The sequence below is a fragment of the Syzygium oleosum genome, unplaced genomic scaffold (assembly GCF_021117445.2).
Source record: "Syzygium oleosum isolate NSW1041296 unplaced genomic scaffold, Sole_v2.1 Sole_v2.11, whole genome shotgun sequence".
Lineage (NCBI taxonomy): Eukaryota > Viridiplantae > Streptophyta > Magnoliopsida > Myrtales > Myrtaceae > Syzygium > Syzygium oleosum.
Window position 1 is genome coordinate 5348595 of NW_026607495.1, and position 20786 is coordinate 5369380.

The 20786-nt window shown below is 41.6% G+C and overlaps 4 protein-coding genes across 6 annotated transcripts; 2 read left to right on the forward strand and 2 right to left on the reverse strand.

Moving 5' to 3' along the window:
* Positions 1 to 149: 149 nt before the first annotated feature.
* LOC115673865 (universal stress protein PHOS34) lies at positions 150 to 5944 on the reverse strand. 3 transcript variants are annotated; one of them, XM_030596116.2, is made up of 2 exons: positions 5040 to 5942; positions 150 to 350 (listed from the first exon to the last, which is right to left on the reverse strand). In XM_030596116.2, exons 1-2 carry the CDS (start codon positions 5776 to 5778, stop codon positions 331 to 333), a joined length of 759 nt encoding a protein of 252 aa, XP_030451976.1. In that variant the 5' UTR covers positions 5779 to 5942; the 3' UTR covers positions 150 to 330. The 3 variants fall into 3 exon arrangements, with proteins under 3 accessions (XP_030451976.1, XP_056172002.1, XP_056172003.1); XM_056316027.1 differs by lacking the exon at positions 150 to 350 and adding an exon at positions 598 to 1072 and having other exon boundaries at positions 5040 to 5944; XM_056316028.1 differs by lacking the exon at positions 150 to 350 and adding an exon at positions 3102 to 3136 and having other exon boundaries at positions 5040 to 5943.
* Positions 5945 to 8164: 2220 nt separating this feature from the next.
* LOC115673892 (40S ribosomal protein S27-2) lies at positions 8165 to 9428 on the reverse strand. The gene is made up of 4 exons (XM_030596157.2): positions 9318 to 9428; positions 8885 to 8986; positions 8598 to 8626; positions 8165 to 8508 (listed from the first exon to the last, which is right to left on the reverse strand). The coding sequence occupies exons 1-4, from the start codon at positions 9318 to 9320 to the stop codon at positions 8382 to 8384; spliced, it is 261 nt and encodes an 86-aa protein (XP_030452017.1). The 5' UTR covers positions 9321 to 9428; the 3' UTR covers positions 8165 to 8381.
* Positions 9429 to 11530: 2102 nt separating this feature from the next.
* Positions 11531 to 16188, forward strand: LOC115673885 (uncharacterized). The gene is made up of 5 exons (XM_030596148.2): positions 11531 to 12095; positions 12589 to 12652; positions 13407 to 13571; positions 15387 to 15452; positions 15604 to 16188. Exons 1-5 carry the CDS (start codon positions 11794 to 11796, stop codon positions 15784 to 15786), a joined length of 780 nt encoding a protein of 259 aa, XP_030452008.1. The 5' UTR covers positions 11531 to 11793; the 3' UTR covers positions 15787 to 16188.
* A 386-nt stretch (positions 16189 to 16574) lies between these two features.
* LOC115673829 (geraniol 8-hydroxylase-like) lies at positions 16575 to 18446 on the forward strand. The gene is made up of 2 exons (XM_030596082.2): positions 16575 to 17584; positions 17679 to 18446. The coding sequence occupies exons 1-2, from the start codon at positions 16691 to 16693 to the stop codon at positions 18282 to 18284; spliced, it is 1500 nt and encodes a 499-aa protein (XP_030451942.1). The 5' UTR covers positions 16575 to 16690; the 3' UTR covers positions 18285 to 18446.
* The last annotated feature ends 2340 nt before the right edge of the window (positions 18447 to 20786 follow it).

Sequence of the window (20786 nt, forward strand, 5' to 3'; positions counted from 1 at the left end):
GACTACTGCCTGACACTGTTTCAGAAAATTTTGTTCAGTGTTTAATTGAGATTTCTTTTCCCTTTGACATTAAGGTGAAGAGGCAAAAGGGCTCAAGGCTTTTCAGCATTATTACCTCAAGATGTTGAAAATATAACGGCAACCATGCCTGGAAAGGCAAAGAATCTCAAATTTACCAAAAACAATCTTCTTCATAGCGGCATAAGCAAAAATATAAACAGACAGTCAAAAGGTGGAGGAAACAGACTCAGAGCGATAACGGCATTACACACGACTTCCAGCCTAAACCTCGTGACTCTTCAACGGTCGAAGCATTGCAGCAAGCTCCTCTCAAGCAGCCTTGTCCATCTCTGCGAAATATTGTCATCAGTTATTCTCATTCATTTTATAGAAAACACGATAAAGGATGATATCAACCTCAACCCCATTATGTAACTCGTTTCTACGGCTTCAAGCTAGCTAAGAAGATACATCCCATATCACCAATAATGCCAGATATGTGAACTCAGATGATGCACAAGTAGATCCTTCAGGGAGGATCAAAACTACACTGCACAAGAATGATTCCCACACACGGTATTCATGCCCCAGATGGTAATAAAATGAATTATTATCCCCATAAGAAAATCTTGCCAACGATTTATAACATATCAAAAACTCCATTAGCTAGAATGGAACTGCAAATTTCCTCTTCCAACAAGCCATTGGTACTCCACTTATGCCCAGTGTGGTAATCATATAGCCAGGGATACCGTTACAGCCTTTTTCTCTCGTCTTTTTCCCTTTCCCAGTTCTTCTCTTTGCTTACATTTCTGAAATGGTGGATCCCCAAGCCTAATCTAATTTGAAAGCCATCCAAAACAATCTAAAGATGGGATAATAATTGCGTTAAAATCCAACACCGCCAACATGTAACACGAAGATTACAAGACATAAACATTGTCGCAGTGTGCTTTCCACGTATTAATAAAGTTCTTCAAACTTCTCTCATGCACGAACCACGTATACCTCGAGCATTGCAAAATGCCACTAAATCACGGTTCGGTCTCAGATTGATCACCTGTACAGTGTACTAACCGCAAAATACAAGGAGCTTGTCAAATTATAACAACTCCCCACTCAAAACCCCGGAATATTCCGTTAATGCCTAAATAGAAAAAAATTTGCATTTCAAAAAAGAACTTGGACCATTCAGCCAGAGTAGCGGGAGAGGTTGCCACTAAATTCAGTTCTATGCACCCGCCCATAGGTAAGATATGGTGAATATTCAACATAAACCTAAATACATAATAGATGAAATAAAAACAACTTTCAATTTTTGTCTGGCACATTGGTTATACACAAAACACGTGACTTGTTACAAAACAAGCATTTGCCTGCTCCTCTAGTATTACCAACACATCAACGGTAACACTGATTCAAATCCAAATTTTAACAGATGATCCACACGACAGGTAGAAAAGTTGAATGATCGTTCTATTAATTAGATAAAATTTACCACGTGCGTGCATATGCAGTCCAAGTAAGCAAGAAGGTCAATAAGAAATGAATTGGCAATTCTCAAAACAATTAAATTCTTAAAAGATTCATCAATGTCACACCTCGTCTATCTAGAGTTCCAGAAAACAATCCATCCATTTTTGTCTATCCTAAACAAGTTGCCTGCTTTATGTGGTAGCAGATGAGCAAAGATGGTTTCTAAAATTTTATCTAAGCACCGACAATTGTCCAACAGCATATATATGTAATACACCAGTTCCAAATTCCCTCAAAAACCATATTCCATTTATAATGTTCAACAGATCACAATACTTAAATAGACCCTAACGGTGGGTAGGGATAGAGAGTTTCCTAGGAGCTAGCTGGCGGCAGGGGTAAAAGTTTCCCAGAGGATACTGTTGGATGATTGACACTTGTTTAAAAAAAAACACCTAGTTATGGGAAGGTTAAAGAGTATGCACTTAACATTCCATTTTCCATTGTTTGTCATGTGATAACCCATCATCTTCATTCAAATACCAGCAATCACAGAACACACTGGCTTAAAAAGACACATCTTCAACAACCACCACATCAACAGTTATCCAGGTTTGGACTATGCCACTAGGCCTATAATGTAGCAGTGACCACAAGACAAACCAAATAATTATTTTCAGATCATCCAAAAGCCTCAAAGGTCTTCGGTCAATTTCATTTCCAAATAAGGCCGCATGATGTTAACTATTACAGACTGTCAGAATGCAAAAAACACATTTCTCACAACTGAAGTCAGCTCGAAACTTCCTTTCATGTTTTTATCTGAAACATTATGATCTCAAACACTTGCCCAAAACAGGATCCACCATATACAGTTCAACTATGGAGTTAGGTATTTGACAAATAAGAGGCTTTTACATGCCAAACCACAAAAAAGTAGACAAATAAATCTTCACTCGTCCTCCCTTTTGCTAAAATGCACATTCTTTAGCCAAATATGAATGTTACTAGGGATAACAAGAAACAGAGAATACAACAGGAATCCCTTGAATTAGACAACTGAACCAAAGTACCTGAATACTAGTAGGGTTTAATTCAGGGCAAAGCACAATGGCATAAGATGATAAGACGATCCATGTAGTTCACTCTTAATGGAAAAATGCTCGAGTGTTGATAATGTTCTTGCTTCTACGAAGTCAAACTCAAAAGACTGATACACTTTGCTTCTTTTCATTGTTATGATAAGAAGGTTACAGTAACTCGAGCTCAAATATTGTAATACTATGTTGACATTCTAATTCTCCAAATCTTAAATCGACAAAATGGGAGTTATTTCAGGGATCAGACTATCCTTTTTTGATCATGTCAAACTCAGATATACATCCACGAGTCTAAAAGGATTAAAGGACATTTAGCTTTTTGAAGGTGAAAATCAAGGAGAAAGTGATCATAAAACTTTCATAATGAATGAATTGATTATAGGTCTAAGTCCATAACCTCACGTGTTCCTTGGCTTCATACAAGAAGATTAAATTAGAATACTAAGACTCCTAAACCGACAGCCTGACAAGAACAATTTCATTATGCATACCACAAGGAAGTAAGTCCCCATTTTCAACTGCACTTGCCTTGAGATACAATCACCACCAAACTTCCTTACCTTGCAAAGTAATGGAACAACAGAAGACAGTGAAATAGCTTTTTGGAGCTAAAAACCAAACTTCGACAGCAAAAGGTCGAAAATATAAAAGGAAGAGATCTTCTCTTATCTTGATCATAACAATAAAAGAAAATCTATCAAAGGTCAAAATCCTCTTGTTTGTACTGAATCCTTGTGCAGCTAAATGTAAAAAGAAGTCAAGTATTAGCATAAACGGTACCAACTCTGTCCTCTTTCTCCTTGTTTTCTCCATTTAGTATTCTTGTTGGATCACAAGATTGAATTCAATGATCGTTGACTTCAAAAAAATGGACGCTCGGTAGAACTAAATGTTACAGCTAAATGTGACATAAGGTGGCCACTTTAGCTTTAATGCCATTTGGTCAAAAGCTACACGTGGCCAAAAATTACGTCATTCCAGTATATTCAACAGACCAGATACAACAGTGAAATGACTGTTTGGAAGTAAAAGTTAGACCGATCTGGAGTTTCCAGTCGCCATCTTCTACTTTTAAGCTTATTTTCTGGGAAAGCCTCAAACATACAGGTCAAGTATGGAGAAAATGTAACAATTTTATTATCTTCTCTTTGTAAACCTTTACCAGCACCGCAAAATAAAAGAAATAATCAACAACTTGCAATCTACTGCACGAGCTTCAATTGGTGGTTGCATATTTCAAGTTTCAGTGAAAATATTTGAGAAGTTTACCAAAAGTTGATGCGGAATTTATTAGTGGTGCGTTTCTGGACCGATTGGACAAACAGAAGTCCAAACGGAAAGCGAAACGGTGATACGATTAGATGATTTTTTTTTCTATTATTTTAGTATTTTTTTATGAGTTAATTTTAAGGGTCGTTTTTGTAATTTTGCTATTTGATGCTTATTAACTTTCCTATTATGATTAGATTTCCTAGTATGATTAGGTTTCCAATTCAGATTAGGTAACTTTCCTATTATGATTAGGTTTCCTATTGTAATTAGGTTTAACCCCTATAAAAGGGTGTTTAGGGTTTGTTTTGAAGAGATAACATTATTATCATCAATATTGAATTTCGAGATTTTTCTCTCTAAGCAAGGTTTTGCTTGAATTATTCGCTGAACGCTACGTCAAAAGTTCACGTGCCATTATTAGTATATTATTATCTGCAAATCTTTTCTAGCTAAATTGAATATGCAAGTACTAACCAGAGCATACTTTCACTAAGCAGTTCCACCTGGATCTCTGTTTCTGTACCATCCCACGCTGATGATCCTAGACCACCCTTCCTAACAACATGCAGCTACTTACAACTCTGGTGATTACATACGCGGTACACCTCACTGTTTTCAATGCAGTTTATGCTCTATAATGCAGGACACATCACCAGAAATGACAATCTAGATAGCGCTGATAATCTCCTATGTCCTTTGAACACCAATGAATTACTTAGTAAATACAAGGAAGCAATCAGTGCTACAGAATTTCGACATTGTGCGGATATTCATCTTTCAGAAAGTTTCCTGGCTAGTCATTGTTACAGAAGAAATAAAAAGGCAAAACTGAAGTTGACTGCCTCAAGCTCAAATTTTTAGACTGCAGCCCAAATTTTTCACACGGCAATGATCAACTCTTCCCACGCAGATCAGTCACATTCCAAGACAAAAGAAGAACTTCAGTGTTTTTATTCCGGCAACAACAAACTTGCTAGCTAATACAAAAGAGGAACTTTATAGTACCAGTAAAATCAGTCATCATATAACAAGCAGACATTGGTGAATAATGACATTTCTAAAGAAACTACACATCCCAGAGACATTAAATAACATTTCTTAAACATGAATTGGAGAACCACCAAACAAGATGATCTTCCAAACCAAGTAAAACAATCTTTAAACAATGCCACTTAAGAAAAACGAACATACCACTGTGCTTATCACATGCATCATGATACTCCGGCTCCTCCTCGGGCACCGCCGGGCTTGCCACACACCGACTGCTCCGAGCGGCCGGGCTGCCCAATTTATTGCTGCCACCGCCATTTTTGTCCTTGTCACAAGGGAACCTGACAACAATCACAGGGCAAACACAGTGATGCACGCAGTAATCGCTCACGCTCCCAAGCCTCCCCTTGGCGTTCTTCCGGGCCGCGCCGAACCCGCGACTCCCTATCACGACGGCGCTCAGGCCCAGCCTCTCCACCTCCAGGCACAGCCTCTCCTTCATGTCGTGGTCCTTCACTATGTGGATCTTGAAGGGCAACTGCGCGTCCACGAGGGGCTGCGCCAGATCGTTGGCCTTGGCCGTCGTGAAGGCGTCGAACTCGTCCTCGAGCCTCCGCTTCTGGGCATCCTCGGCGGCGTCGACGGCGACGGCGGCGGCCTCGTCGTGGAGGGCGAGGTCGATGGACCCCCAGTCGGCGCCGTAGAGGACGGAGGTGGGGCTGACGTGGACGAGGACGACGGCGTCCCCGGGGCGGAGGTAGTTCTGGACGGCCCACCGGACGGCGTAGGCGCTCTCGTCGCTGAGGTCGACGGCGATGCCGATCTTGCGCTGGGCGCCGGCGGTGGGCGTCCCCGGAGGGGGAGCGTAGCGCGGGGAGGAGGGCTGGATCAGGACGGCGGCGTCCGGCGGCGACGGGTGGTGCTTCCTCGGGGTGCTCATGGCGGTTTCTTTCTTTTTATCGGGTTCTTGATTTTCGTGGTTTCGTAAAGTTTCGATTTTTATCGTTTGTTTCTGTCTTTGGGTTACTGTCGTCTGATGATGTTTCGGTAACTGCGGAAGGAGGGGAAGAGGAGGATGGTTATGGCGTGACCGAGACGGGACGAAGCGAAAAGCTAATGATAGGATCGGGTCTGACGTGATCGCATTGCACGTGCTCGTAAAATATATTCTTGGAGATGGTCTAACCCCAATGAGCTTGAGCGGTACCCGTCAGAAGAATGGATGGGATTGGATCGAAAATAATCCGACTCAAATTGACCGTTTGCATGCAATACTAACCTAGAGGCATGTATCTGACCCGACACGTACCTAATTCATAATCGATTCGACCCATATTGTCTCGTATTGGAAAATTCATACCCCAATTAAGGAGAGAGCGCGGAGTGAGCAACCGTGAGATCAAGTTACAACGAGAGAAAGTGAGAAGAGAGTCGTGGATGTTAAATGGGTCTAAGTAAGTTGTGAATCCATTTATAATTAATTATTTTGGATTTTATAACTTATTTACTTAATATAATTAATCCATATAACAACGCTGCCTATCAAATATAAATTAAGAAATGAATGTATAATTCATTTTGACAGATCTTGCTTGAGCTCGATTGAGCTTATTCGTGACCCGACTTTGAACTAAGAGGTGTGGAGAATCGAACTGACCTGGGTTCGAGTCGGTTGGACCCAACCAAAACCGGGCTAGCTGTGTTGGGACCTGCTTCACCTATACACACGGGGATTCACATTGAAGCACAAAAAGATGACTGCAGAGAGCGTGCGAGCTCATTTTGCTCGGGATCGAAGTAAAAGAAAAGTGACCAAATGCACTCCTCATCTCCATCACGTGTTTCTTTAGAGTTGATCAATTTGATTTGTATCGGTTCAAGCTACGCTCTCGGACTGGCGCATCCGCCTTCTAGCCAGGCCGATTGCGCATTTTGCTCGTGTATAGATCTCACCAATTTGTTGCACTAACATTACTCGAGATTGAGTTGCGATCCGGTCTTCATCCGACTTCGCTTTCAAATAAAACATTCGGAAAGTATCTTTCAAACTTCGATTGCAAAATCCCATCTCATCACCCCCAATGAAATAAGGGGCAAAATACGGGATTATAACTGTAAAATTGCAGGTCCAGAGCCAATGTAAGAAATGCTACACCGTTATAGTTCCCTTGAAAAGGCCGAAGTCTAAGTAAGGGTGTGCTAAAAAACTGGGAACCTCCCGAATCGTCCGGAACCGCCTGGACCAGACTAGAACCGATGGGTATTTTTGAAAACCGATGGGTACCGGTCCGGTTCCCGGTTCTAGGTGTAGAACCATCCGCCCGCCCGGACCGGACCGATAATATAATAATAAATATAATTATTTAATTTTTAATTTTTTTTAAAAGATTATACATCTCTAAACTAAACCTAACTAGTTTGATGCTCACAACCTCACATTAAGCGGAAAAACACCTTCTTTCGCTTTCGCCTCACGCTCATGCTCGCTCTCACTCTTCTTGGTCGATGCTTACCTTACCGTCTCTGACTCTCCATCTCTATCTCCATCTTCGTCTTTCCGTCTCCGTCCTTGGCTAGTGGGACCGGTTCCATGAAACCACCCGGGAACCGGACCGCCCGAGCGATTCTCAGTTCTAATTTTTCAGAACCGATCCTTAGTGGGCAGTTCCCGGTTCTAGGGTTGGAACCGTTCACCCGGGCCATGCTCACTGTTAGGTCTAAGTGCCAGAACTCAACCACCATGACAAGCCTAACCTAACAATCTTCGCGAACAACCTCACTCAGGTAAAGAATGATAACTAACGAAAAGAGCAGAAACTCAGCTCAGCATCCTCCACAACTTTCAAAACATGCACACACCTTCCCCTGCATTATTCTTTAAGAGGCATTCAAGATACTGATCTAGCTCGCTCGGTTGCGCGCTAACCACATAGCAAAGATGAATTATCAGCACATTAAACACGTAGTTCTTCCGACAGTTTCACACCCTACATTTAACTTGACCCTCTTTGAGATGTTCCTCCAATTGAGTTATCTCTGAGGCATTAGTAAGTTTCTAAGAAACATACATGATAAGAAGATTGACTAAATAAAAGATCAGGAGCTTCCAACCTGTGCTCCTGCCTCAGGATTTCAAGCAGCGCATACAAGCCAAAAAAGGGTAAACTAGGATGTAAGCAGACAGAAGTTAATCAACTCGAGATCTTCCAACACAGTGTATAAGACATCACTAAGCAATGGCATATACAAGCTCACAGCAGCAAAACTCATCTTAGCATGGTGACTCAAGACTTCCACATAGCCATCATGTAAGAAGTAACTATGAATTTACTAACGGAACCAAAATCTTAATCCCAAGAAAGAACACTCCAATCCATCATAACATACATAAAGGGGAAGAAAAGGAACTGTCATCAAGGATATGTTGATCCAACGAAAAAAGATACTAGATGGAACAAGTAAAGACCAATTCTTTTCCCAAAAACGAAAATTTGAAGCTCTTCAACTCGTAGCAGCTAAAGGAAAAATGGATCTAAACATTTCTCAATCACCCTTTCTCCTAAAAGAGCAACCCTCCGTGAGCCTAGCACGCCCACCAGTTGGCTGGCACAAGACCGTCTGGCAGTTGCCGCAAACCACCACAGTTTGAGAGTGGCTGAAAACAGTTGTTCTGCATTTATAAACATTGTGTCAACAAGTTAACATCAATTCACAGCACAACCAAAACCAACTTCGCATATCAACATCGCGAATACTCACATGTTGAAGCACCCCTGGCACTTCACATCCTGAAACCCAAAACACAAAAGTAAATTAATTAGACAAATTGCTCTGCCTTTCTAAATACATGTTCGACTCTAAAAGAAAGGGAGATTGCAGACAATAACCGCTCCCAAATGCTAATAAGACAGATGGAAAGTTCATAATTCTTAAAAAACTAAACTTTCAGACAGCCAACACACTCATTCTTTGTCAAAGATCAAATCATTAACTAAAACAATTAACAAAAATAACCCAAATAAGTAAGAAGTCGCTATGTGTCATACCATGAAAAAGGAGTTGGGCGATTGAACGAGACGTTTGAGCTTGTGCTTCCTCTTCTCAAGCTCCGCCGGCGGGTTCAGCAGATCGATATCGTTCTGGAGAACCTATTTCAAACGGAAACAACCAATCAGGCCAAAGAGATCCGCCACTGAATCACTTCCGAATTCGAAATGCAAACGATCACACGATGAAGAAAGACACCACTCGATTTCACTTGCTGCAGCTAACTAAACAACAAAAGACACACGACCCAGAATTCCACTACCTTCAAACCACAACCCAAAGCAACCCGGAACCCAATATACTCACAAAGCAGCTACTCCCACCATCTCTCAGCTCACAAAGGCCTCTTTTGCGCAGCACAGCAAGAAACGATGCTTAAAGCTTTAAGCCAAAAGAAAAAGAGGGTCAAACGGAAGGAGATTCGGCGCTTACCATGGTGAAGGAGGTTCAGAGGAGACCCACAGAGAAACCCCAGAAAACCCTAGCGGAGGGAGAGCTTCGCGGCGGAGCACAGACGCTGAGAGGGTAGGGTAAGGAAGAAGATTACATGGGTTATATAGCGAGGTCAGAGTTTGAGGGTGCAAATGGGCCGGCCGGTCGGGCCTAAAGGGGCTTCGGCCGGGAGCAGAAAGATTTGGTTTGGCCCGGGCCCAACCAATTCTCGATTTGATCTTGTGCCACCTTTTTTCAAGATTCTCTTCATTTGTAATAGAGGTGAGCATAAGGAATTGCCAGGATCGGACCAAACCGACCGGTTCTGGGCGGTTACTAGGGACACCGGTCCGATTCTCAGTTCCAATTTTTTGGAACCAGCGATTTTCAGTCCGGTTCCCAATACCTAGACTGACTTTTTTTAAAAAAAATTACAAATTTGTAAAAACTAAAAAGCCATAATTCTTATTTCTTCACAAACCCTTACCCTGCTCACTCTTTCATATATCTAAAAAAAAAACTAATCGCTCACTCCAAGCCCTAATCACTCACTCTTTCACAGATCTTCAAGGCTCTGAATCACAGCTCTTTCGCTCAACTTGCATATGCCACCTTATCACTCGAGTCGCTTGTGCCCCTCTTGCTCAACGCCTTCCTCTCGCAGTCTCATCTCGAGTCTCGACTCTTGCCTCCCTCTCGCTCTGTTTTTGGTCGATCATGATTGCAATAGCATCTCATTGAGGTAAATATTCAATGCTTTGTTTTTTTTTTTCCGTTCTTTGTACACCATATTTGCATATCATCGTCTTCAAAATCCAAGGCTTTTAGGATCGTCTTTTCCAAATTGAAATCCAAAATCAAAATGGTGTACGAAGACAATGAGATGCGATGCGATGCAATGCAATAGGATGCGAAATATCAAGTTGCCCTCAGATTTTGATTTGCATCTTGTCGTGATCACAAACACTTTTTTCACTATAGCAAAGTGAAACAATGAGCTACCAAATTCAACACAGAGGAAAAAAAATGAAACACACTAGTTCCATTGGCTCACCCGAGAACTTGACCAGTTCGGTCCAGTTTGATTCCAAGACTAGATGATTCGATTCTTGGTTCCCGGGTGGGAATCGGATCATCCGAGAATCAATCACCCTTAATTTATAATATATATCACACGCTACACACATGCTGAAGAAGGAGGAAAATGAAATGATGCTTTGAGCATTTTCAGGAAGTGGAAGTAACCACCCATTCAAATGTAGGAGATCACCATTTTAGATTTTATTATTGTAAGAAAATATAAATTATAAGGATATTTAATTAATTTTGATGGCGAACACGAAATTCAAAAATTCTTATTATAATAATGTACATAGATAATGAAAGCTATTGCAATAGATCAACTAGTTTGTTACTATCTCGTCCCGCCCCATCAAAATCCCGGCTTTATGCCTTGCCATTTTCCCCGCCACCTTATTCTAGCCAGAAAACCCGATTCAGTGGGAGTTGATGCCCCCCGGAGCAGTGAGCCTCGCTCCTCAGGACATCTCCAATAATACATTAATATAAAAATTGCATCGATTTATGTATAATTGATTGCGCAAGGCATAAGTTTACTCCCGAAAATATGATGAAAAATTTCACTTTTTCGCAAATCAAAGACGTTCCCAACATGAAAAATCGAAGTAGGTTTTCATCACGGAGTTTTCCCAAATCGCACCCGCACAAAACTTTCACTTTCGCTTTCCACATCCTTTCCCTTTCCCCATGCTCAATCCAATTCAACGCCAATTCACGTGAAGCTCGACCCCCTTTGACCTTTTCTCCCTCCGACATCACTTGACAAGAGTACGACGACAAAAGAGAGCAGCATCCTCTGTTCTTCCAAAGTTTCAACATCCCAACGCCCCACCCCAAAAATCCAGAAGAAACAGCATCCAATCCAAATCTTGAATCCCCCAAAGAATCCATTTTCATCCCCCCCCAAGAAAAGGGTCAACCAATCCAAGATTAGACCGTTAATCTGGACGCCAAATCTTCGTTTGGTAGGAAGGGCAGAGCAACCACCTACGTCCCCGTCCTACGTGGCGACAGCTGGACCGTCCCGCGAGCCAGCTTGTCCGAACGGACGGCGGGCACCGGGCCCCCCACGCATCAGCCACCCCAATCTTGGAGAGAGAGAGAGAGAGAGAGAGATTTTCGTCACTATCCTCTCTTCCTTCCTTATCCTTCAAATCCCACAGCGACCGCTCCAAAACAAAAAGGAAAAAGAAACCCGAAATTGTTGTTTAATCAAATGCATATGGTGTGCGCAAATGGGCATCGAAAGGAGATCCCTTTTTCGGAGAAGCTGCGAAGAACAGCCCCTTGAGGAGGAGGAGGGCAGAGGAGGACAAGACCCACGAGAAACCAGCGCCAGAGGGACCGAAAGTTGCCTCCTTTTTGTTGGGTCGCGAGGTTTGGGAGCTGGTCGTTAATGGCGGATGCGGAGAAGAGAGTGAGAGCGGGGGGAGGGGGAGGGGAGGGGGAGGGGGAGGAGGAGGAGGAGAGGCCGTTGATGGAGGGCGTGACGGTTCTTGATTTCGACATGCTGTGCTCGACCGTGGCGCTGCAGACGCAGGGGAAATGGAGGAAGCTCGAGTGCGGCGATTGCGGCGGCGGCGGGGGCGGGGGCGGGGACGATGAGGGGTTGGAGCTTGGGGGTGGAGTTTTTAGGATGTGGGAAGGTGAGGTTCTTGATTGCTTCGAGGATCGTCGTGTTGCTCTTCAATCTTCATGGTTAGTTTTAGTTGTTCTTTTTTCTTTTGATGATCTTGTTGTTGTTTAGTTTCTGTTGAAGAGAAGATAGCATAAACTATTGCGAATTGATGTTACAATTTGCGGTGGAAGCTAACAAAAAGACAGATCTTTTTGTTGTTTCCGGGGTTTTGGGCTTGAATTCAGCTCATGCAAATAGGGGTTCATCTATTACGGAAGCATTTCTTTTTTTGGTTTGTCTGATGAATCATTTATGCCGTGAAAGGACAATTTTTTATGTGTGGAATACTTTTTCTATTTTGGGTTGAAAGATTTTGTTTGCAGACAATTCTGCTCTTGTTGGACCAAGTCCTCTATTTTGGTTCAGCACATGTGTTTTTTGTGTTTTGACTTGGGGAGTGGGACGGCTTTCGCTATTTTGACTTTTTGAATGGGACTAATTATCTGTGTGCTTTTGTATTATGAACTAATAATATCGTGCATCTGTCAGTAATTTCTGCAATGGGTTGTGCAGTTGTCCATGCTACAGATTTGGAAAAAACATGAAGCGTGCGGGGTTTGGTTCTTGCTTTATGCAGGTAAATCATCGAGAAGGATGACCATGCTTCTTTTTGCTATGGTGAAGTTTCTCTGATTAGGCATAGTTGGTTTTCCGCTACTAAGCACTTTTTGGCGAAATTTACATAATAGGGTATCGATAAAGCATATTTTGAAGTCCCTTTCATTCGTCTACTGAGATCACGGGATGTTGAAAACGTAACTACGAGCTGACTAGACCTTGTGTTTGTCAACATGCATATTTAAGTCACTTTTTCGATTGCATTGCTTATTTAGTGGTTTCCAACAAATACAGTGACATCAAACTGAGTTTATTGGCTTTCTTGGCTCTATCATGCCTTTCTTGAGCCAAAAACGCCAATAGTTGGTCTTGGAGGTAAAAAGGGGAGCCAACATAATTGACACAAAAAAAGGTTTTTGAAAGTCTTCTGTGTACTCTCACTCTAATTGTTGTCTGAATGATGCTTTATGCTCAAATGCACGACTTCTTGATGTTGGAGCGCAAGCACCTTACTGCTGTCTTGTTGGCGTACATTCTTAGTTCACCTGTTGAGGTTCTGTCAAACATGTGTAACCGTTTCTCTGTCAGTTGGACCTCATAAATAAATATTGATATTGATTCGTGTGCTTATTTTTATAACATGGAACGCAGCTTCCTGCGAGATCTGCCCATATGCTTCACCGGCAGCTTATAAGCTCTCAAGATTCAGAAATCTCAGACTTCTCTAAACAGGGAGCTTTGTCACTGATTTGGGTTTGTCATTTGATTTGCAGGGAACCTTCCACTTTGTTCTTGCCTTCTGTGCGTTCTTCAGCATGATTGCTTTTGCAGTAACCAAGCGACACTTATTTCTTTACTTAGCAGTAGCTTTTGCCCTCTCACTTGGAACATATATGGGTTTATTCCGTGCACAAATTAGAAAGAAGTTTAACATCAAAGTAAGTGTCTCATTCTTGCTTTGTGTCCTGTCTATGTATCTGATATATATTCGATAATTGTACACAAAGCTTTTCCAAGTTATATATGGTTTCTCTGCTGGAAATAATTTCTGTTTCTATGGTTTCTGTGGATCTTATTTCTGTTCCATTTAAAAGCAATTGGTCCTTCTTCGATTTTATACTTCCGCGATCTCCTCTTCACGTTCGTAATCTTTTGAGACTACAAACTTGCGTTTTACTTGTCGATGAGATAAAAGTTTCTTATTTCTATGTGTTCTTGTTTGAAGTGCTCTAATTTGTTAGAGACCTGTATATCTGCTATCTTGAAGAAGTCGTAGTCTACAAAGTTGGTAGCAACCAACATTGAACCAAAGCAGCCTCAATCTGAAATCTTATGTACCAATGCTTGTTTACTATAGTTCATCTGCTTTTGTTGGATCTCCATCCTCATGATACTGTGACATTTGAGAGTTTATTATTACGGTGGAAGCACACTGTAGGTTAATATAAGCAGGGTCTTGGTAACTTAACTTTTTTGAACTTGTGTGCAAAAATATGATTTTTTTTCCTGCTTTTCCCCTTGTTTTGTTTTTCTGCCTAAATGATGACTGTTGTCTCTCATATTTTGCTTTTCCTGCTGATTCATTTTTCGCCTTTTTGTCTAGTTCTTCGTCTGATCTCCACCCACCGTGTTCACACATTTGATTTTGAAATGGGGCTTGTTAGGCAAAGATCCTTAGACATTGAGGGCCCTCTCAAGTCTACCCTTAACTATGAATTTAATCGACATTGTAACAATCATATTCATTGCTTTGTTACTCTTTGGTCAAGTGTAGTTGTCAAATGTCAATTTGCCTGCAGACAGGGATGGGCCAGCCCAATTTCTCGATTTCTGAAACCATGACAAGCATTGATTGACTTAGTTTTTACTTCAAATAAGCACACATGGGAATAGAAAGACAGGATTCTAGTTACTGAAATTTTTTAAGCCCTAGAGACATATACATTGGACAGTGACATCATGAGCTCGATAGCCATTAATGGAGGACTGGAAGTTGTATAGCTGAGATCTTGTGTGATCTTTTGTAACTTGCATCTACAGTGGTTTCCGAGTAGCATGATAGTCATTGAGGATGACCGTACTCCATAAACGGTGGACCCCTGGTCACATGGTTGCTACAAGCACTGATGCATCTCACAATCATTGCTAAAATATGAGTTGGGTTGCCATCTCGCCATGTGATTTGAGTCACTAGATCTCCATGTTAGGTCTGCTGCCATGCCAAGAGCCATGAGGGTGCCAAGAGCCAGTAGGAAGATTGAAAATCTCAAGTAGAAATGATGGCTTGGCTTAGTTGAGGACCAAGATCCGGGAAGTTTTAGGAGTCACAATCTAAGAGCCAAGATCCAGATTCACTCAATTGATCTCCATGTAATTTGAGAATTGGGGAATGAAATTGAAAATTCCCTTTAGAGTAGGAAGAATTGTGTGGCACTAATAGTGGTCCAAGATCTAAAAAGTTTACGATTTTTCTTATTTCCTGCTTCCGATCATACCCACTAAATAAAAGAACAAAAGAAAACACCCGTAGAGTTAGGAATTGTTTTGGTGAAGTCAGGAGTCACATAATTCACTTAGTTGCTTTGCATATTAGTGTCTCGTCTCTTTTCTATTGCTTTCATTTCCGTTTTTCCCCTGTTGTCATAATTTCGCTTGACTTCTTTTTTGGGCTGATTAATGTCATTGGATCTATTTTAATTTCTCAATATCAATGAATCTTGACATTCAACTTCTTCGCTGATCTCTTTTTACAGGGTACCGACAGCTTTTTGGACGATTGTGTCTACCATTTTATATGTCCATGCTGTGCCTTATGTCAGGTAAAGTTTCTCCTGAAATCATGTTCAAACTCCATGTGATTGGTTCAGTCGAAGTCTGCACAAACAGTGGTTTATCATGTGTTGCTAATGGAAAGTCTACATTATATTTTTCCTGTTCTGTGCCCCCTCATGTTACTTCAATATTGAGCAGGAGTCCCGAACTTTGGAGATGAACAATGTCCAGGATGGAATTTGGCATGGTCGTGGCGACACAATATGTGTGGGTACTTACAATGAAGGAAGCAAAGCAATACTTGAGCTAAATTCAACCCCTGTTTCCTCAACCAAGTGCCCCGATCCTTGCACAATGCAAAAAGACACTACAGCAGGCTGAGAATTTCTCAAACCATGTGAGAAGCTGTAATCTTCTGAACCATCGGTCGGGTTTGCAGTCAAAGGATTGTCAAGCGGGCCATGTCAGTGTGAAACCCAAGTTGCGTGAGTTTCTGGTTGTAGTCATTAGGAGGAGGCATACAGCGCAGGCCAAGCAATACGACAACCATTGATTCAGGGGAAATGATATGAGAATATGACGTTTTTTTTTTCAATATACTCGAGGTTTCTCTCGGTGTATGGGTCAAAATTGATTGCCCAGCAATGCATTTATTCTCTTGATTGAAAAAGTTCAATCCTTGTATATGTTGGTGTGCATCAGTTTGTTGTATGGGGAACAAGTTCATCCATGGTGTTTATCACATCATCAAGCTGGGAATTGATCATTTGAGCACTCATCTTTTTTGGCTTTGAGCTTGCATATTGTTGTGTAAATGCATATCTCTTTCGTTTTCTCTTGATTGTTAAAAGTGCGATTAGGAATGAGCATGGTCCGATTCCGGGATAAAATCGGGAACGTGATCGAACACCCCTTTTTGGAATCGGCCTAGAATCGAATCAGCCGGTTCCTAGGTAGAACATGGAATATGTCCCTTCTATTTTATGAATGGATAAAAAAAATATGGAATTTGTATTATCATATCAGTTTAAAGAAATGTTCTTGTGTGATCGAGAAACGTTTTAGCAGTGGTTCACATTTGCCTGCCAAAGCAGTGTGGTTCACATTTGCCTGCCAAAGCATGTGAAGGGTTTTTGGCAGAATTCATCACGCCCCGACCGCCAGCTGTCGGTGTAATCTTTAGCACTTTTGAAATCTGGTATATGCAATACGACAATTTCAATGACCTCCAAGTATAAATATAGAAGGGATCGCACTTCTTCTAGTTGTAGATTCACAAAGAGTTATGGATTACCTAGTTCTGATTTTGTATTTGTACCTCCTCTGGGGCTTGTTCCATGCTCTCTCTTTCGTTGCCGACAGAGGCCGAAGAGTTCGGCCCTCCAAACTGCCCCCCGGTCCACGGCCTCTCCCGATCATCGGCAACCTCCTCGAGCTCGGAGATCTTCCCCACAAGTCCCTTGCTAAGCTCGCTCACACTTACGGCCCCATCATCAAGCTGGAACTCGGCTTCGTGACCACGGTGGTGGTCTCTTCACCGATGCTCGCCAAAGAAATCCTCCAGACCCACGATGCTGTCTTCTCGAATCGTATCATTCCCCATTGCGTCACGGCCCATGACCATGACAAGCTAGGCTTGCCCTGGGTACCTGTTTCGCCCCTCTTCCGAAACCTCAGGAAAATATACAACTTGCATATCTTCTCCAGCAAAAAACTCGATTTGAACCAACACCTTCGCGGCAAGAAAGTGCAAGAGCTGGTCGCCTTTGTGAGGAAATGCGCGAATGCAGGCGAGGCAGTGAATATCGGTGAGGCGGCTTTCAGGGCCAGCCTTAACGCGATAACGAACACCGTTTTCTCTTTGGACATGATGGAACCTTCGAATCCAGCTGGAGAGCTGAAGGAGGTGGTGTGGCAAATCATGATTGAGGTTGGAAAGCCTAACCTGGCAGATTACTTTCCCGTACTCAAGAAGATTGACCCACAAGGTTCGAAGCGTCGCCTTGAGGTGCATATCCAAAAGCTGTTAAACTTTTTCGATGACGTGATCCAGAGAAGGTTGCAGCTGAGGACAGAGAACGGTTCGGTGAACTGTAACGATGTTTTGGATAATCTCCTTGATGTAGTTGAAGATAAAAATGAGACCCTGGACATCTCCCTAGTCAAGCATCTATTTCTGGTACTTTGTCCTCGTAATTTTGCTTCCCTAATTGTGATAATTATGATCTAATTTCTAGGACAAAACTCTTTGATTTGCTACATTGATCATGCAGGACATATTCGTCGCCGGTGGCGAAACCACTTCGAGCACTCTGGAGTGGGCAATGACAGAACTACTTCGCAACCCGGAAAAGCTATCAAGAACCCAAGCCGAGCTCCATCAAGTTATTGGCAAAGGCAAGAAGATTGGAGAAGCCGATATTTCTCGCTTACCCTATTTACAAGCCGTCTTGAAAGAGACTTTCCGATTGCACCCAGTGGTTCCTCTCCTTCTTCCTCGGACATCCGGAGAAGATTTTGTTATAGGCGGTTTCACCATTCCAAAGGGTGCACAAGTTCTCATAAATGTGTTCGCGATGGGACGAGATCCAAGCATTTGGGATGATCCAGACAAGTTCCTGCCCGAGAGATTTCTTGGATCCGATATTGATGTCAGGGGACAAAACTTCGAGCTGGTACCATTTGGTGGTGGCAGGCGGATTTGTCCGGGATTGCCATTGGCCATGAGAATGTTGCCTCTGATGCTCGGTTCGCTCATTAACATATTCAATTGGAAGCTCGAAGATGGTGTTATCCTTGAGAACATGAACATGGAAGACAAGTTCGGAATAACCGTCCAAAGGGCTCAATCTCTAAAAGCTGTGCCCATTCCAATATGAAAGAAGGAATAATTATATTGAGTATATCTAAGTGAGTCAATATATATTAAATAATAAGTGCAAGGAATGAATGCATGTTCGCATTACATTCTATGTAATTATGCTTGATTGTGTTGATCGCATCATCTATTTACAGAAAAAAAAAAGTATTATTTTGATAAATCGTGCGTTTTTTCTTGAATTTATATCCTGGCAAAATAAAGAGATATTAGAGAGGGAAAAGAATTTCCCAATATAGTAGATGTAGAAGAACAGGCCAGAGATTTGGGAAATCTTACCTCTCTTTATCTGTGTAATCTCATTTCCTTACAATCTGTATGTGGTGATGACTTTCAGTCTGAAACAGAGGTCTTCTCAGATCTTAAGAGCTTGTACATAGAATACTGCCCGATGCTTGCCAACATTTTCCGACTGTCGAAGCTGCAAAAGAACCTAGAGATCCTCCAGATCAAATTTTGTGATTAAATGAAAGAACTATTTAAACCTTTTGCGCCTGCAGAGTGTAACTTATGGAATTACCAAAGCTGCAGAGAATTCGCCTTAATATGGCCTCGTTGCAAGTCTTGAAAGTGAGACGGTGTCCAAATCTTACGAGTTTAGAAGAAACTCTTGGAGAAGCCAAAAATCTAGGGGTTCTCTGTATTTCCTGTGCTGCTAAGCTGGAGACTATATGCAGTCAGAAAATGAAGCCTGAGAGCTTCAAGAATCTGAAACAACTTAAGATCGAATCCTGTCCCAATCTCAAAGAGCTATTTAAACCTCATGCGCCTGCAGATTGTACGTTGCAGACCTTGGGTCTTATGGAATTACCAAAGCTGGAGAGAATTGGCGTTACAATGGCCTCCTTGCAAGTCCTGATAGTGAGACGTGTCCAAATCTCAAGAGTTTAGAAGAAACTCTTGGAGAAGCCGAAAATGTAGAGGGTTCTTGATATTTCCGGTGTGACTAAGATGGAGACTATTTGCAGTCAGAAAATGAAGCCTGAGAGCTTCAAGAATTTGAAACAGACTAAAATCGGATCTTGTCCCAAGCTCAAAGAAGTTTCTTCCTCATCTAATTTACCGCCAAACCTGGAGATTCTTGAGGTAAAATCATGTGATAGCTTGGAAACTATTTCTGGAGGCAGCTCTGCAGCAGGTTCTTCATTGTCAAGACTACAACTGTGCGACCTAAAAAGCACTGGGTTCAAAGTGCCACGGCAATCTCATTTCATTAATGCCGAAAGCTGTGTATAGATTGATCCAGTTGAGTGAAAAGTAAGTTCATATATACATAGAAGTTGATGCAAAGATGACTGATTAACACATCTAAAATGTTGTTCTCTTTGCAATTTGTCTCTCTCTCTCTCGTTCAGTCTCTCTCCCCGCGCCAAGTTGGTGCATCGATGTTCTCTCTATCTAATGCTGGAACTCATCCTTCTTTTTGCAGATAATTCTGTTTTCAAATGGGGATGATTCTTTTGTCCAAAAAAAAAAAAAATTTGGGGATGATCCGTTAAATGCATGAAGAATGCCGGTGGCTTTTCAACTTTTAAAAAACGGATGGTTGCTTGATGTATTCATGCTGGACATTGTGTCAGGTGAAGTTTCTTCTGAAACAATGTTCAAGCTCCATGAGATTTGTTTCTGCTCTGAGCCTAAAACTGGATCTGTCTGATTTCAATTGCTCATAGCTAGATGAGGAAGATCTGCAGAAGATAATCGTTTATTATAATGTCAAGAAGCAGTATCTTCTACACACATAATTACACATGTTAGTATTCTCAAATATTTTGTCATCTACAAAACACGATAGGGATTTTTCCTAACTTGAAGTTCGAGAAATTAATCCGTCAAATCTTTGACACTAACAATCATTTTATTGGTTAGCCGTTCTCTCTCTCTTTTCTATCCGAACTTTTCAGCCCAACTAGTTTCACTCGGAGGGACGCGGATCGGAAAATTTTCAGTACATGTCCGAGGGCTCTACGTGGAAAAACGAGGAGCCATGGCAGTTGAAGTTTAGGAAACTCGCATCCCTTAATATTAGTGAAGATTAAATGAGATTAGACACATGTGAACGATACGCAAATCATGAGCTTAACCTTTACGAGTACTACTGTTTTGAAATATCTCTGCTTAATCAATTTTTTACTGCATGCTAAACCAAATGGAAATTCTATTAGTTGTCAAATTAACGAGTGATGCTCTAGCTGTATCAACAATCAAAAACTTTTTACCTATCATAAAAGAAAGAAGAAAAGGCTGTCATCGGCAGAACAAAACCATCTTCGACATTTTTATTTGGCCAAATATAATGAGACGTTTAATCAAGATTGGCAGATTTTATGTCAATAATAAATAAACTCTACAAAGCATTAGACAAAAAAAGTTATGATACGACGTTCTTGTTGCCTTGAGCTTCGCAAAACCGTAGAAAGGATATAAGAACACTAAAAATGCTAAAAGTTTCGTATGGCGCTCACTTTCATTTTAATATCAAAAGTTTTCGTCGGCTCATTGA